The 19,503-nt window shown below is 40.0% G+C and overlaps 1 protein-coding gene across 1 annotated transcript in view; it reads right to left on the reverse strand.

The window, feature by feature from the left end:
* Positions 1-1,574: 1,574 nt before the first annotated feature.
* LOC128739195 (uncharacterized) overlaps positions 1,575-19,503 on the reverse strand; it is a 266,006-nt gene continuing 248,077 nt past the window's right edge. Inside the window, exon 13 of the mRNA XM_053834631.1 lies at positions 1,575-3,062. Coding sequence (XP_053690606.1) covers positions 1,575-3,062 — 1,488 coding nt within the window. The remainder of the gene's footprint in view (positions 3,063-19,503) is intronic.

A 19,503-nucleotide genomic window follows, 5' to 3' on the forward strand; every position in this document is an offset into this window, starting at 1 on the left:
TTCAGCAGTGGAATGTCTTCTGGGATTTTCGCATTGCAAGTATCCATTAGCGATATCGATAACAGCTTTGTCTTACGAACGGCTAGCTTCTGGACATGTAAAGCCAAATGATTCATTCGACGAAACAGAAGAAATAGTTGCACCATCTTCAAACGTGGATGGCTTTGGGCCACGAAGTAGAAGTAACGATTTATTGACCTTGCATAACCCATCACAATGACGATTTTTTTTAAATTACCGATTAGCGATTTATTACGGTTTCAACTTAGCGAAAGGTAATAAAAACGCTCACACATTTTAAAATTAGCAAAGGCACTAATCGCTAACCAAAGCGGAATTATGCCCATATTTGTATTCAGGGCATGTTATATTCTATGTGTGTTCAAGCTCCTACATGTGATGTCAAATAACGATGAAATCGGAAAACAAACAGGTGCTGTTGTAAATATGCAAAATCCTTCATCAAGACATGCAAATCCACTGTATTAAAAATATTATACTTTTGCTTTCCCCATACTTTTTTGTCAACCCGACGAGTATTTACAAAATATGTATGCGAGCATTGAACATCGTGATTGGAATTTGCAATGAAATAAAATCATGCGAAATAATCATCTCTGCTTTCATGATTGGCAGTAATAAGCTACTTCTTGTTATCATCTATATTTGTAAAACTTAGTCTAATTTGTGATATTTTACAAATTTTTTTTTAGTAAAAAAACAGTACTTACCTAATGTTATAGTTTCTTTCTGTTAATAAAATGACAAATTGTTAAAGTATTCCGTGTATTTGACGAGTTTGATTGTTTTACTCTATTTTGATTTTGTTTATTTTTTAGACTAAACTAATTATGTGTATATTACATTCGCTTTCTTGTCAAAGTAACATTATAATTGTACATGCATTTGGCGATAACAATTTATGCTTTCAATAAAATAGTTATCTGTCATTTTTCACCTGCAATCTGCTTTTTCACTTCTTGATCCAGACGATTTAAAATATGTCTTAATTCTTTAACATTAGATTTTATACATTTGGCAAAAACGATTCAACATAAAACAGATTTTGTTTAATATTTGTATATATAATAGTCTTTTTGATGACAGCTTGGAAGTACATGTGTGTTTGATTTTACACCCCTAGTGTTTATTTGACGAGGGAGACTACTTGTTGAATCATGGAGATTTAATTAGATATATTAAAAACGCTGTAGAATTCTCTAGGTTGTAAAATTAAGTAAAAAAAATCAAAGTACTTAACAAATCTTGCGAGCCCGCTTGAAAAACAGGGCAAGCGAAAGGATTTGATTGCTTTCATGTATCTTTCTTACGCAACTGGAGAAGTAAATTTACATTTTATTCTTCGTGTTTTTGGTTCGCTTTATGACACATGGATTTCGTTAATCTAAAAGGAAATTATCAGTAGAGTTTTCACTCGTGCCTTTCAAAATACTTTGTACAAGTTAAAATACAAGAACGAACGACATGGATATAATTTAAGTAATTCGAGTATTTTATTGAATAAATTTTTACTTTCGTACGTTCTACACTAATGACTTGGTTTTGCTTAATCGTCAAATTTCCGCTCTATCTAATGTTTTTGGTTGAAACATTTTCCGCTTACCTGAGGAACGGTTGCTGGCGACGCCAGAATTTTCCCGTTGCATTCCCAAGTTGTCGGTGGTTAATTCATCAGTGTCATTATCAGAGCCAGGACCTTTCGGCGTTCGTCTGTAAAGGTGTCTAGCAGCTGTCGTCACCAATGCTCCTCCTCGCTGCTTGTAACCAGTGGAGGAGGAATTTGCCATTCCTCCCTTCGTTAGTCCGGTTACGTTGGCGTTTTGTAGATCGTACGAAGAAGACTTTCTCCGCATGTTCTTCACGTTCTTGATGAATGATTGACTGACAGTGGTACCGCGAAGGAATTTGTCATTGCTGGTGTTATTATCGGCACCGTAGTTGTCGTCGGTTCCGTCACGATTACCACCTAGGCCAGCATTAGTGGTGGTACGAAGAGTGCTGCTATTATTATTATTGTTGTTGTTATCGTGGTTGTAATAGCGCATCGTTGAAGTTGGCGCTTGTGGCGACGTCGTTGTCACTTTCCCCATCCCACCGGTACTGGGCGTCGCCAACGACGGTGTATCCTTTTCCGGTATCTGCATCGATGATAACAACGGCAGCGGTGGTGGCGATTGTGGTGGTACTGGCGTCGTGGTAAAAAATACATTCGGATTGTTTCTACTGTGGCTGCCTCCAGCTGCTACCACTTGGGGGGAACTGTGGAAGTTAGTAGTGCTGCTGTTGGTCATACTAGTAGCGGTTGCATCATTTAAATGTTGATTACGACTGAACGTTCCAAGCGAAGCTGTGGTTGGTTGGAGTTTTGATTGTTTGCCAAAAGAGCTTTTACGGTAATCATCGTCCAGATTCAACGAATCGAAATTACTTGATTCATTATCGTTAGCCAGATTATAATGGATTCCAGGGCCAGCGTTCGACTGGAAAGTCGTTTTCGGTATCGTCTGCTTATGATTATTATGGTTATTTGTATGAAGAAAATACTGTTCTAAATTATTGTTATTGGTATGCAGATTACGACTACTGCTTCCATTATTCTGTTTGTTACTACTGCTGCCGTCGCTGTGGATAATGTTACTGAAGGAGTTTGATCTGGGATAGGGCTGCTGTACAATGTTGGAGGAATCATTTAAGGAAGGGGATATCTTGGGAGTGGGCAATATGATTCTATGCCGATTATCATTGACCCTTTTTATATTAGCTCGATGGGATCGATACCGCGGACCCATCGAGCTGTCGTATGGCTTTTCGCCGCCATTTCTTTCAAGTGTTTGTCTTTCCCGGGCCATCGATTCGAATGCATGTATTACACTGCCCACACGTGTTGTGACATCAGGTATTCCCAGAGAACCACTAAACAAGTCACGCTGATGCCTCAGTGCACCCAGCACCAGATCTGCATTACTGCCAGTGCAATTCGTGTGTTCACCTAAATACAGTTGATTGTTTTGTGTGTTGAAAGTGTTGGCCGCTGCTGTTGACTGCACGTTATTTACATATTTGAGTCGAAATGTACAAGAACGGAAACGAAAAAAAAGTTTGAACAGAAATAAAGAGAATATATGAATATACAAAAGAAACGTATAATACAGATAACTAATATATTGTACATTTAATACTGGTGCAACTTAAAATTAAAAACAAATCATCCAAGTCTAAATGAATATCACACACACACACTTGGTAAAATCGAAACTATCGATTCACAACTGACGTAAACATATTTATCTTCGACCTTATGCTTGGAAATGGAAAGAGAAAATATGTTGATTACATTTACATGAAGAGTTTATAAAAAAACTGTACAAAACGATTGTTGTGACAGATCATCGCGAATGGTAAAATGGCCAAAAAAGTTATATCTTTATTTTTAAAACGCAATTGGCTCTAAATGGATGAAATATGAATCAAGCCTTAGATTATTAAAGAAATTTAATATACCAGTCTTCGGTTTCCTTATATATGAGCAAAAAGCATGTCGTCAGCTCTATCTACTGGCAAGTGGGTTTACTAGACTATCACAGCCACACATTGTAAATGTTGGTAACAGATGCTAGAGATAAACGCATGTTTTACTGGAACGGTTTACGAAGACTGTGGTAGGTTAGTAGACACACTCGCCGTCAGGTGTCACTTTATTGACGATTGAATCTGCGTAGAGTGACGTTGTTCTTTAAGAATCTATATTCAGACTTTCTCTAACTGATGGGAGCCTTTCAGCGAGAAGCAAGATACTTAGATATTAGTACTCTGATTATTGAATATATCCAGTTAAAATACAAAAAATACGTTCAAAATTGGCTTAACTCAAAAATATTTGCACTTGATAATAGACTTCGATTTTGCGTTTTTGATTATTGCACTTCAGCCAAGTAGAATTTAAAAAAGTGGGGAATTTGTAGAATTAGTTATTACTATGTAATCTAATGATTTTGCCAAAATCAATCCTGTAAATCAATTACTCTTAATATTACGCAACGCTACAGATCTGATGGAAGACTATCATAGATAGTTTTTTAACTTCACTTGCTGAGTAAACATGCTAAAAATAGCTTTTGCGGTTCAAAAATATAAAAGGTCCCAAACAGCTAAAATACCGTCATCCGGGGATACTTGCAACACTTTTGAAATCTGACTTGGTATAACTTTCGAAGTGTACAGTTTAGGTCCAAGCGTAAGTAGCCAAAACTTTTATAGTGGTCAGTACTTTTGATTTATGATTATGAGAAAAATTATCAACTAAATGGACCTGTAGAATGAACCGAAAACAGGGGTGTTGCAAGTTACCCAGTAAACGGGGGTACTGCAACACTTTACTGATTTTGCGTTTCTTATGATTTCAAACTGCGAATAAGTATTTTTAGGTATTTTGAGTATATTTCTAGTAAAACAAAAGATACTAAAGGCATGTTTTGTTTCCCAATTTTGTCTATCGCTTTTTTAAAGATATTCGGTGAAAATGTAGCATGTCGGCGAACTTCAAATTGCTGTTTCAAGGCACGTGGAATTTTTCACAATTTTAATTTTTCTGGAGATGCCAGTAAACAAAATAATATCGTACAGATGCAAACTTACTTTATAAATACTATCTACTACGATAATTATCTATTTTACAAGTGCTGCAAGTCGTGCCATATTGGAAGTAACAACACGAATTCATCGTTACTTCTCTAAGTTAAAAAATTGTGTACAGGAACCAAACGATAAAAAATAATTTCATGTCAATGAACTGACGCAACTTTGCGAAATCCATTTTTCCTACACTGAAAGTGAAATTGCTTTCCAATCGTATAAAACAAGCAAATCCATGATATAATGAATTAAACTTAACTAAACAATAGGTAAACGTCCCTTCTTTAAAACGCCATTGGCTACAAATGGTTATATTAACAAACAAATGCGTTAGGGTTGTCAAAAGTGCGATGCGCAGAAGTGTTGCTAGTAAACCGGGGTTGCAAGTATCCCCGGATGACGGTACTTCGAAAATGAAGAATTAGTGACATTGTCCGATGAAGACTCATGTCAAACACTTCTGAATTGATGGTTGGCCATCGGAAAGGACACAAAGAGCACCATACAACAGATCTTGTACAAGAAACTAGAATATAAAGTATCTGGGCATCATAAATACAGTCGATCTAGACCTGCTATGGCAACGGTCGTCGTTTGGTATACTGATGGAACGAGACCATCGGTCTCCTTCGTTACAGATGACATAGAGCAAGAAGGCTATTGCAGAGGGGCCGAACCAAGGCGACCAGGTTGGCGCTCAACAAAGATGCATAGCAAAAAATCCTGTTTTCAGGAGCTTTGTCGTGATGTGGATTCAAACCCCTAGGGTGATGCTTACCAGGTGGCGATGAAAAAGATGACGGGTGTATCTAGTCCACCAGAAACCTGCCAACATATGCTGAAGGTCATCGTGGTTTTTCCCACAACACGATCCAGTGAGTTGGCCTTCGACCACGTACGGTCAATCGAATGACATCCTCGTTCCGGTCACGAACGAGGAGCTCATTGCGATTACCAGAGGTCTAAAAACGAAGAAAGCATCTGGTCCTGATGGGATTCCGAATGAGGCACTAAAAGCGGCGATACAAGGATTCCCTGATATGTTTGGAGAGACGCTTCAGAATTGCCTATATGTATGCGAATTTCTAGACAAATGAAAATTTCAGAGATTAGTACTGCTACCGAAGGCGGGAAAACTACCAGGGGATCCCTCATCGTATAGGCCGATTTGCCTACTTGACACGTTAGGCAAGTTAGTAGAGCGAGTAATCCTAAACAGGCTAACGCCCGATGTGGAAAGTGATTCCGGGCTGGTGGGGACACAGTTTGAATTTCGTAAAGGGGCATCCATAAAGTACGTCACGCTTATAGGGGGGACGGGGGGTTGACCTAATCGTGATGATTTGTGACGAAGGGGGGAGGGGGGGGTATGAAAATCAAATAGAAAATTTATTCGGGAAATTATATTTAGCCTTCATTTCAAGATACAACTATTGAAGGCTTCTATAAAATCAACGTACTGATGGATTTTAAAACAAATAGTTAAATTTTTTGAATGAAAACTTTTTTTTAAAATATATGTGTGAACAGGACTCATTTATTCTATGTAGTATGAACTCTCCATTAAGGCTTTACAGAATGTGCAGTACACCGTTGAAGAGCTGCTTAAGTACCGTCCTGCCTAAAAGATTTTTGCAACCGCAAATAGCAGTCACACAAACTCTTGAAGTGTTACGGGATGCTACCAGAGACCCATGGCAATGTTTTCCCTTGATATTCGTGCTGAACTCAGTCGATGAACAAAAACTCATACCGAAGTTCCACGGCTGCTTTTTAGGTTTTTCGGTATAATTTATACTGCCTCTCACTCAAAAGCTCTCTGAGGGATAGAGTTTATGCCACTTGCGGATTAAATTTCGCATCTAAGGTAGTGTTGAATGATTGCACGATTGAATGAATACACAAAGTGACAAAATCCGTCAGAAAAGTTCTTCCAAGGCGTGTTGCTGCAAGACGTCAGCAGGAAGTCCTGATTCTTTCAACTAGGTCAGACGAATTAGAGTGGATGGATGTAAAGGGCGTGGATGTGCGCGAAACATTAATCGACGACACATCAGCGATCAAAATCCGACTTATAAGCTCGAAAATTTTTCTTTTTCTATTTGCTGAAATTCATTTGATACTTTCACTTTCGTATCTTCGTGCAACGTAAGAACTATTGAACTAATAATGTGATGTATATACTGGACACTATCACTTGTTGTTCTTACAACAACTTTAAATAAAAAGGTTGGAACGATTATTTAATTTTGTTGTTGTGAATGGGGATGGGGGGGGGGGTAGCCGTGACGTGACGTACTTTCTCAGGGGGGGGGGGGGGGTCACGAATGTGTGACGAAATGTGACAAGGGTGGGAGGGGGTTGGATTTTGGTCAAAATTTGCGTGACGTACTAAATGGATGTCGCCTAAAGGGATGTCAACTGTCGATGCCATCAAGTTCGTTATAGAGAGGGCCGAGAAGCCTATGATACCGATGTGGCGGGGTGACAAGTATTGTACTATAGTCACGATCGATGTCAAAAACGCCTTAACCAGCGCAAGTTGGAATGCAATCGCGCTAGCGCTGCATAGGATAGTTTTAGAAGTGTCTACAAGAGGTGGAAATGCTGGCATCGGACACCATAAGCATAATAGAGGGATGGATAGCTAGCGTCAATCTACGATTGGTACACCATAAGACGGAAGCGAAAGGCGGCCCTAGATGCCAAAATAATCGTTGGGGGGGAAGTTATTGTCTTCAAGCGTAGCGTGAAGTATCTGGTTGTAATGGCAGATAATAGGCTGAACTTCACCAGCCATGTGGATTATGATTGTGATAAAGTGGCAACAGCGGTTACTGCGCTGTACTGCAAAATTATGCCGAACAGTTATGGACATATCAGTAGTAAGAGACGCTTGATGGCCAGCGTAGCAATGTCGGTGCTGAGGTATGGCGTACCGGCATGGGCCCGGGCTTTGGGTAGTAAGCGTGATGATACCGTACCATATTGCTGGATGTGAACGGGGTCATTACAGCCATGATTCCCATATGCATACTTCTCGGTGAGGATATCGAGTATCACAGGCAGAGGAACGTCAGAGCCGCTCGGGACAGAGTTAAGCTGGACTTAATTACGCAGTGGAAGACGGCCATGCTGAACACGGCAGGTGAACCCATAGGCTGATCTCGGACGAATCTCGTGCTGGATTGGTAGAAGACACGATGAGGTAAACTTTTATCTCACTCTATTTTTATCAGGTCGTGGATGCTTTAAAAAGTAACTACATGTGCGTGGGCGGGTAGTGTCGCCCTATTGCCCCGTTTGTACGGTAGCCGGTTTCACTTTCCGCGCTTCGAGACCACTCGGCGTAACATGCTTGCGGTTGTTGGAGTAGACACCAACGCCGACAACATCGTGAAGGGATGCGCGCACGTGTTGCGCCGTTGATAGTGCGGTGACGGACATGATGACGAAGTTGCAACGGCTAAAACGTTTGCAACGACAGGGCCTGACATAGTTAAAGGGTCGTCAGATAAGGTGAGGGGTGCGGCGGTATGACGTGACAAATGGTGTGGTTTGAACCTACACCAACAGCGGGTACGATGGAGTGCTTATGTACGTCCTCCCTCCTGAAGTAAAACCTAACGGTAGTTCCGGGTAGGGTTCAAGAATCGGGGAGCAGGAGAGTTTTTAGTAGGTAGGCACAAGTTTGCACCTTGCAAATCCTACACGACATCGTGGAGGTGTTGTCTTTGGAAGGTTTTCTCAAACCTGCATAAAAATGTAAAAAAAAGAGCTGGTATAGCAGATCATGTACGAATACGGATTTCCGGATAAACTGGCACGATTGACTAAACTATATTGGAATATCTGGAGCGTCTTAGTAGAATACGAAACCTAAAATTAAATAAAAAGAAAACTGTTCCAATTAAGATCTTTCCAATGTAAATTTATTTAGACAAGTGTTGTCCACAGATTCATCACAGTGCCGAACGGCTTTGTGAACCACTTCCTGTACAACTTTATTGCGCGTGCGTTAGCAACCGTATTCTGTTTGTCATTCCGTTTTGGTGCCTTTCACAATTTTGAACCCGGGTAGTCCCGAACACGTCATTGTTTTTGCGTATTGTCTTTTTACCCATTTAATGAATTGAAATGTTCGATTGCGCTTAAATTGGTTAACTATCATCCTGGTGCTACGCGGGTCTACGGAACGAGTTTCCTACCGCTACTATCCTTTCGCTTAATAACCTTTTTTTCATAACGCAAGTGTGAGAAAATCTTCCTGAGTTATCGGTTCTTACGTTGACATGAAAAAAGTTTTTGTTGAGAAAATCTTCTAAACACAAAAAAATAATACAAGCTTTTCTCAGTAAGTTTCTGAAACGTAATGCAAATGTCGCCATGGTCGTTTCTTTTGTAAATGTTACTGAAGTTCACTTACTTTCTTAAATATTTTCACCTTGCAATTATTGAAATCGGATTTACTTAAGTGAAATTACCAAGAATTTTCTTGGAGTATGCAAACTCTTATCGGGGGCTGCCACAAAAGACGATCATTAAGACTGTCGCAGTGGTCTTTTAATCCAATGCCCTTCTGGCATACAAATAAATGCAAATAGTAAATTATCAAGCATAAAATCGTTAGAAGCATGTCAAAAGCGAGTGGTTTGAAAGTACAAATTGTTAGAGAATATCCATGCGTCTGTTTTCACTCAAAATCCGAGTGTGTACGCTCTAGGGGATTCTGGCTAATATTAACCTATAAATAATCCCACCAATTCTTGGATAATGATTTCTGAAGTGTGACCTGCCTGCCACGTGCCGTATATCTATAGATTGTGAATCTGCGTAGCAATAGCAATTCTGTAAAATTGAGCAGCGTAATAATCAAACGGTGGCACTAGAATTTCAATCGTGCAAGCATAACATAAATTCACTGGCACTATTTCAAACGGACGATGAGTCACAAATAATGCGTTTATTGGCAGTTTGTTACAATGTAACATCTGTTTGTCTGTGCGCACCCGGTACGTGTCCCCGTAGACTTATTTACTTCACGTACACTGCACCGGAGCTGCAGCTGCAGTTGCAGATGACCAGGTCGAAAATAAATTTTGCCAGAGGTAAAGTTTCCTGACAGCTGCAACTATTTACTCTATCTGAATTTAAATTGCGGGAAATTTCGTTCAACTGTGATAATATGAAAATATTCCGGAATGTAAAATTAACTGAATAACTATCCAAAGGACATTGTATTGATGGTTGCTCTATTTGTTTGTTAGCAAATAAAAGTGACGCTCAGTGCTCAGGTTTGATTTTCAGATTACATTGGTTCGCTATAATTGTCGTACATACTTTATTGGTCCGTCCGGTACTCAGATATAAATAGATTAAAATCTATTCATCACGTCTAAAATCTACTAAACTCTCAACACGAAAAAGTTATCTAATTAAAATTTGGTAATCCAAGTTGGATATATTAAGCAGAAACCTACATATATTTGAAACTTCATAGGTACTAAAATTTTGTTCAAATTGGAATTCGGAATTATTTGGAAATATAACTCGCAAGTTTTTGCTGATATATAGGTACCTAAAATTTTAAAGTGCAGATTGCTCATACCCATAAATTAAACAACAATCTTAAATAACACCTTTAAAAAGATCATGAATTGGCAGAGATTCCAAACCCATTCTGTAACCCATTCTTCGTAATCTCCGTTTTTAGTCCGCCATAGGTTGCCTCCGCTGTCCCAAGGTTTCTAATAATGATGTAAAGGTCATCTGCGAAGGCAACGAGTTGGCTACTTTTGCCGATGATCGTTCCTCTCGTTACGATGCCCGCTCGTCGGATCACACCTTCAATGGCGATGTTAAATAATATACAGCACAGTGCATCTCTTTGCCGCGACACTCTGTGCGATTCGGAAGGCTCGAGAGTGCCCCCAAAACACGCACGTAGCCTATCACTCGCCCCAGGAAAGGGTTGATCAGCCGTGTTAGTTTGTCAGGAAACCACGTTGTAATACCAACACGGGCACGGGTCCCCATAAAGCCCGTCTGACACTGCCTGATACTCGTTTGTGTTCAGGTATCCCTCCTTGTCCCTACACATATTTGGCTTCGGTGTGTATCCCTTACGAGACTGGTTCACCTTCTCATAGAACTTGTACGTGTCATTAGCCCGGAATACTTGTTTTTATTCAATTCAATTTTATTCAAAGATTTTTATTCAATTTATAATGTGTGCAATCTGCTTCTAACAGCTGGTTGCGAAGTCTGTCGTATAAAAACAGAAGGTCAAATTTCGATAACGGAATTAGCACCCAGACTTTGCTTTTTTCAGCAATCTGCTTTTTAAAATATCGAAAGGGCGTAGAGCAAACATTTATCCAACGATTTTCTTAAAATTTAGCTCAGTGGGTTAAGATGCCAATACAAACCCATTGGTATTTTTTTTCCTGTTTGGACTCATCACTGCGACCAGTATAGTTGATCTATTGTGATATCGCCCAGGTGTTTGCTGTATAACCTGCACTGCATTTCTTTATGCTATAGTCGCTATTGAATGAGCGATATGCTTATTAAATTTTATGCGTGCTTGTGTGTATTGGGATTTACCCTTTCTTCAAAGCTTGATCTACCTTACCCACCTATTCCTCACTGCCAGTACTATCCTATATTATAGCCGTCCCTGGCGAGGACTCATTCGTTCCTCTGACCAGTACACTTAACTAGAGGGACTTTTGTGCTGTCAAGAGGCTTCAGTGGGAAAATTTAGAATTCAGCATGAAAGAAGGGTAAACGAGGGGGGGTGGCCTGAGAATAAACCCATGCTAAAGTCACTTGACATCGAATGACTTGATTCTACTAAGATGCGAACCCATGACCACTCGCTTGTCAAAGCAGACTCGGTAACCTTGCGGCTACGGAGCCCCCCAACCAATTGGCATTTACCGTTTTGATGACTAATTATTTTATAATAACGGCCAGTGGAGAACGTGGATACAACAGGGTTACAGCACAGACTAACAGACGTAACACTGAAGCCTCATTCCATCGTCAATAAAAACGATCATTTCAAATTTTCGCTTAAGCCAAGACTCAAACCACAGTCGCTGCGCGAGAACGCCACTCACCTGCGCTGGCGCTGATATCAGATATTATACAAGTAAATTTATAGCTCTTAAATGTCTTTGGACACTTTACTTTTTTGTTCTTACAAAGTATAAAAATTACCTTTTTTGCCGACCGGTTTCGGGTAAGTAGTTACCCATCTACGGGGCCGAGTCCAACGTTAGCACGACTACGTAATTTGAAGTTAAATTTATAGCATTGCAAAATTTATAGCAACCTCTACTCTGCGTAGCGCAAAAACTGCACCAGGTGATGCTAGTGAAGTTTTAGGGGCGTCAATGAAACGATGTTTTGTTAGAAAATTTGTTCGAAGTGTTACGTCTGTTAGTCTGTGGTTACAGGGAAAGTGTTTTTTTTCGGAAGGGAGTTTTAGGGTTTTGCCCAAGTCCTGGTAATGATCGGGGCTCAAAACTGTATGTTTATCCTCCTACGAGACAGTGTGGCTGGTCGCGGCCTTGCAAGCCGATTCCAGTAGAACTTAAGCAAAGAACGACATAACAAATAATTCGGATCGGAACAATCGGCAAAGACCTACGCTGCGAAAATGAACTTTAAACTAGAAACTCGTAGGATGGAAGTGCCGGTCTCTGAATTTTCTTGGATATACCTGCGTGCTTTTTGAAGAAGTGGAGTGGAGAACTTCAGCATCGTGGCGTTGCAGAAGGTATGTAGAAAGAGAACAACGATACGTACGTACAGGGATGGTTTGCTTCTGCGTCTTGCCCACTTATCGTGCAGGGATCGAAAAGTGGAAGCCGAAGTACTGGCTCTGAATAGGGTACGGACGGACTTTATTTGGGCTGGGCACGGCCAAGTTGGTTATCACCAATCGATCGTCAAGATTTGAGATATAGAACGATTACCAGATGACTGAAAGCATGGGGTTGGACTCTGAGAACTATCGAGTTGCTATCCTGAATGCCGCGTACAAAGTGCGTTTCTAAGTTTTCTTCCATCGACTGTAACCACTGGTTAATAGATTGCTAGGAAATTATTAACCTATTTCATTGAAAGTTGGTCTACATTAGTCAATTCTTTAACTTGTGATAAACCGTCAATAACTATGGAAAGGTATGGACAAAACCAGCTTTTGTGGTGAATGACCCTTTGGGTTAAAACCACTCAAAAAAAAAAAAAACCAGCTTCCCGAAGAAGGTTGAACTTTTAATGTAAATTAAAGAAACTATGGAAGAATTGTTCGAAATGTTATTTAGCACTATCGCACCTTGGTTTTGAACAGATGTTACCTAAAACTAACACAGTGTAGATAAATCATAATGTAACAACCACACTAATCATATAATTAAATTTATTTTTTTTGGTGTAACATTTGATAGGGCGAAAGAAATTTGACATCTGACAATAACACAAATAGATAAAAGACGATAGGGTGTTTAAAATGCAAAGACCCGATGGGAGAATTTGAATCGCCCCTAAAGCAAATTGTAAAAAACAAAATAAATACCAAATTAAAAAATCTAAATTTTCATGTACTTTGGAGTAAGGCTTCTTTTTACGATTTTGAATTTTCCGGACGGAAGCCATAATAAGACTTCTTCCTAAAAAAATTTAATCCACCTTTACAAATTTAATTTTCAATATCTAATCGATACCGAGTGTTCCTATACTCTTTCGCTAGTATCACATCTATTTATTCATCCGAAGGGCATATGGCTTCGTTTTTTTTTTGTATGAATATTCCATGCGAGGGCGAATCCTGAATCTCATTCCGTAGCACCTCTGGACACAAGAACGACCCGACTCAATCGTTTTCTCGTTTCTCTTATCTGTTTCCAGTTGTGTATAGAACAGAGAGCCATCAAGAGACGTCCTCCTCCATCATGCTCTGGCACAGGTGATGTCAACCATGTACCGTAAACGATACTATTAAACTGTATTTTTTCCACAACGGTACATTCCTCGTTTCCCAGGAGAAATCTGTTTTCCTATCCTTCAGGCGTTTCGGCGAAATTGAATTGTCTAGTCTATCTATAATATCAAAATCAATTTCCGTTGAGCAAATTTTCGAAAGCACTGCTGCATTCGCTGCCATAACCAACCTACTGTCCCACGACGGACGGTCCGTGAGTAAAGAAGTGAAAGAAGTGCAACGAAAATCAAGTGAGTAGCAATCCCCAACCGGTACGGGCAGGTATTTCGGTGGTAGTTAAATAGCGATTTCCTAGGATACACTTCGACGGCATCAGAAACGATGAAATTGTAGTTACGGGAAGGTATTTTCAAGGCGCAATCAATGTGGCAGCAGAGCAAACGTTTTTTGTCCATTTGTTTGATCCTTCGTAGCTGAAGCTGAGAACATTCTGCAGCAATATCCATCCAAGTTCACTCCATGCAAAGTAGTGCTAGTAGGTACTGAAACTGAGTTCACAAGTGTATTGAAATGTTACAAAAACAGATTTTTCTTCTTTGTTATTTTGAATTCGTTGAAACAAGCGGAACCATTTTAGATTCGCTCCGGCACTGATGATAATAATATACTTTTCCGCTGGAGTTGAGCAGCGGAATGTACTTTTTGAAGAAACTGCCATGTTTGTGCAAAAGTGACAATACTGCACATTGACCCTCTCTAATTGTTAACTCGTTATCGCTGTCTCGCAGACGATATCGTATATTCAACTCTATTTCGCTTAATTACCTCAGCATGTTCCGGCAAAAATAATTAAAAATTATCTTCAAAAGCCTATAATAATGTGATGAACTTGAAGCTCCACTTAAGATTTGAGGCACAGACTTCTATGAGATGGAGAACTGAAAAGTTTTCATGGTCGCTATCGGAGTAGCACCGAAACGAAATTTTGTCGGCGGCTGCTAATCTTTAATAATATGACTAGGGTGAAACCATTTATAACGTGACATTGCCAATAAGCAGAGTCTGGCCAAAAGGCTGACTGGAAGAAAATATGCTGACCATCCTCGAATAGAAACTGCTTTGAAGTTTCGCGCCCTTGCGGTTCGACAAAAGGTATGCTGGCAAAGAGTGTTACGCTTCGTAAGTTTAGGGTCTTCAATAGATTCTATCTTTTAATTAGATTTGTACCAAAGTTTGGAAATGAGTCTTGCCACAGAAATTTGAGTTTTCTTGGTTATTTTAAGGTGTTTTAACCGATAATTAGTCGACTAATTCAAATCATCGACGGGCCAATTTTTAAATGTATTTTTCTACAGCCATGTCATTATGTTGAGCCGTTAAATGGGTAGTTTTGGAGCAATTATACTAACTTTATCAGGAAAATGGATAGTTAAGAGCTTTCTTCCATTTGTTAATCCAATTTTGTAAGCTGATAATACACATATCAATACACAGTTCAATACATAGTTCAAGCAGCTGTGTCAACCTGTTTTATGAAACGAAGATAAAATAACGCCAGTTACCTAATTCAATTCATAATTGTGCCTTGCAGCAATTTTACGAGTCCTACGAAAATTCATATTTTATTAATAATTATTCTATTCTTACCAATTACATTGAAAATATGCTTGTCAAGCAAGAAGAGGTGCAGTGGGGAGGCAATAATCAGAAACTGATGGTTCAAATTGATAAATTGCAAACATGTGTGTGAGACACGCAGAAAATAACCACGCTAATAATTTTCCCGTGGGAGTCTAAATAGGTGGAATCTCCTCAATATTGTTATAGGTAACAATTTTCTAGTAGTATCCTGTATACTACCTGTATACTATCCTGTATACTACTAGAAAATTGTTACCTATAACAATATTGAGGAGATTCCACCTATTTAGACTCTCACGCGAAAATTATCAGCGTGGTTATTTTCTGCGTGTCTCATACATGTTTGCAATTTATCAATTTGAACCATCAGTTTCTCATTATTGCCTCCCCACTGCACCTCTTCTTGCTTGACAAGCATATTTTCAATGTAATTGGTAAGAACAGAATAATTATTAATAAAATATGAATTTTCGTAGGACTCGTAAAATTGCTGCAAGGCACAATAATGAATTGAATTAACTGGCGTTATTTTATCTTCGTTTCATAACACAAGGTTGACACATTAGCACCCAGTGAAAGAACGGAGACCTTTGCAACTTCGGTATGCCAGCGTGTCTCGCTAAATGAATGGAATGCAAACCTTTTTGGAGGTTAACAAAATTCACGTAAATACTCATACGAGGCTACATAACTCACGCAAGTATGTAAATCTTTACCATCCCCCAGATAGCCGACATATCGAGACTACAATATGCCCACGCATCACATCTTTATTGAGTTCAAAGCAGCATACGCTACAGTCGACCGCGACTATGTGAGGCGGATAATACATGAACACAGTTTTCCGGATAAACTGACGCGACTGATCAGAGCTGCGTTGGTTCGAGTGATAAGATTCGTGCGCATCTCGTGATCATCCTCGAGGCCCTTGCAGACACAAGGCGGTGAGTTTAATAAACAAGGTAAGGGCTTCCCGAACAGATGATTCTGACAAAAATATTACAGAATTGTAGCTGAAGTTGATATTTCTATCAAACTTTGTTATAAATGTAATAGGAAAATTTGCGACACACAAAATATTCTACAAAGAATCTATCCTGTTCTATTATTCATAACACGCTTTGTTACAATTTGGTTACAAAGTTATGACAAAATGCTGATTTTTGAAACTCATATTGGTATAAACTAGATCAAATTAGGTATATCATAATTTGATATATTTGTGATATGCCTAAAGCAGATTTGGTTACAGTTTTCATTATTTTAACTACTAACGAGACCAAGTTTATAACAAAACACAAAGGAGATTTTGTTATAAAATACTTGTTATTTAGAACTCATCCTGTTATGAATTTGATATTTTCATTTGATAGAGTTATTCTGCATATTTTTCAACATCGATCTTGAATCGAGGCATCGAGATTCTTATCGTGATCTGGTAAATGCCAAGTAGGTGACAGTGGGCTGGACCCGTCGTAATGATGCCGAACGACAGTGCGGTGAAAACGGTTCTCTTTGAACGCTCCACCAGTACCAGGGAAGGGCTATCAATATCACTATATCTCGCACGTTGGTAATGTGGCTCACCCGGGACGAAAGCGACTTGCGAGTTTTGAGACGCCAAGGAAATCACCGACGAGTAGGCCGAGATCGAGTTGAGTGGAGTCGACTGCTCGAAAAAGCGCGAGCTATCCCTGCTCTGATGGCGACGAAAAAATTCGGACTCACAGTCGTTTGTTAGCAATTTTTTTTTTCAAATTTTACTGCATTACGTAATGAGTGTATGAAATCGCCCAGGTACTCGTGATCAGGATAAGTTCATTTATCCACAGTATTATTTTACCGGAGCAAGTTGTTGTTCAACTGGAGCAGGTAACATCCGGAAACGATCTCGAGAGCATCTGACCATCGATAGGAAACCCAGAAGGCAGAAATAAAAACAATTAATCCTAGGACTCATCCAAAAGTGGGGATTGTCTTAGAAGTACGGTTAAAAGGGCGAGAGTATAGTACTCCTATGTCTAGAAAGCAAAGAAAAAGACTTTTTTGAAGGTACATACTGCCTGGAACTGTTGAGGAAACAACATTTGGAAACAAACACTCCAATAAGCTCTACGAAAATTTGTAGACGAAATACGGTTGCATCGTTTTGGACGTGAGTTTTATACCTCGGTCGATTAGAAGAGCTCCGGAAACTACAAAAACAAAAATGCGAGTCCAAAAATTTCCGACTACAAAATCGTCATCAACGCTCAGGTTGGCCAGGAGGAGGAATTCAGACCGGTTATTAAAAAGATCAGCGCACACCCGCTTGCGAACGAAGACAGCCAACGACTCATTGATTTCGCCGTCTCCAAAAATATAGCAACATGAACTAGCTACTTCCGGCACAGCTTCCAATATCGATATACCTGGAGTTCACCACAACAGATCGCAAGTCGACCACGTTTAAATTGATGGAAGGCGCTTTTCAGATATCATCGACGTTAGAACCTGTCGCGCAAACATTAATTCTAACCACTACCTCTCGATGGTTAAAGTGCGTCAAAGAATTTCCGTTGTTACCAACATCGTCACCACTCACGGTGCAATCTGGAACCATTCAAGTTACTTCAAGTCGCTTCTGAGTACGCACAATGCCTTACGGCAGCCGGGCAAGGAAGTGCTAAACGAAACCCCTCTCGAAAACTGTTGGGATAGCGCTAAAACAGCCATCGACAGCGTAAGGTGCCATTGGTTTCTCTGAAAAGATATTAGACGAGCATAGTACAGTGAGGCGTCGCTGCTGCAGCAGAGGGCCTGTACTTCCAAGCACCATCCAATTGGTTCTTTGTGCAATGTTACTGGTTCGGCTAATCATGGAGTGCTACTACGGGCAGGCTACCTAAGCTAAGATAAAAAGCGCAGCCTAGAAGAAATGGAGTGCAAGGACATGGAGGAAGGACATCGTTCTTAGGAATAATAAATTCTATAATAAACTGAACGTATTTCGCAAAGCGTGCCGCGAGACGAAACATGTCGGGATAAAGACGGAGGGATTTTGTCGGATGAACGTGAGGTAATCAAAAGTTGGAAGCTGCATTACAATGGCGCGAAGATGGAATACGAAGACTGTAGGGAGAATGACTACATCAGTACGGCGGATGATTGTGATGTGCCGACTCCCACAATAGGTAAAATAATCGAGGCCAACAAGCAAGAACAACCAGGTAGTTGATAAAGACGGTATCGCAGCAGAGTTTTTCAAGATGGGCTCAGATAGGTTGGCTGCCTGTCTGCACCGACTGATAATCAGAATCTGGGAAACAGAACAGCTATTAGAGGAATCAAGGGAGGGGGTAATATGTCCAATATACGATAAGAGCGACAAGTTGGAATGTGCGAACTATCGAGCGATCACTATTCTCAGCGCCGTCTATAAAGTGGTTTCTCAGATCATCTTTCGCTGTCTATCGCCGTTAGTAAGTATATTCGTGGAAATTTATCACGTTTGTAGGCGGGCGATTAACAGACCAAATCTTTGTACTGCGACAGATCCTCCAAAACTGTCGCGAATAGTCCCTACGCACCACCTATTCATAGATTTCAAGGTCGCTTACGATATTATTGACCGAGAAGAGCTATGGACAATTTCGGACAAAAACGGCTTTACCAGGAAGCTGGCAAGACTGATTAAGGCCGAGGTGGAAGCCCGTTTGAAATACGCAGCTGTTTTCGACAATCCGATGGTATTTCTTCTGTTCAGCATCGCGCTAGAAGGTGTTATGAAACGTGTGGGTTTTAACATGCGGGGAACGATCTTGTTAATAATTCAGACCAATTTATCTGTTTCACTGATGGCATGGAAATTGTTGGGAGAAAGTTCCAGGTAGTTGCTGGCATACCCAGTTGAAACGTGATGCAGTAAAGGTTGGAAAAGTGGTGAATACGTGTAAAATTAAGTGCCTGTTAGTAGGAGGAACCGAGCGCGATCGTACTCGTAATAGGTAATAGTACGGTAGTCGACAGGGACGAGTTCGAGAAAGTGGACGAATTTGTATATTAAGGGTCGTTGATGACGTCAGATAACAACTTCAAAAGAGAAATACACTGACGTATTCTTGTCGGAATTCGTGCTTACTGCAAACTCCATAAGACCTGGAAAGCAAATGTATCATGCACAAAACCCTAATAAGACCGGTCGGTAGTCCTCTACGGGCACAAAACGTGGACAATGCTCGACGGGGTCTAGGAAGCACTTACCGTTTTAAACCGTC

The sequence above is a fragment of the Sabethes cyaneus genome, chromosome 3, assembly GCF_943734655.1.
Source record: "Sabethes cyaneus chromosome 3, idSabCyanKW18_F2, whole genome shotgun sequence".
Taxonomy (NCBI): domain Eukaryota; kingdom Metazoa; phylum Arthropoda; class Insecta; order Diptera; family Culicidae; genus Sabethes; species Sabethes cyaneus.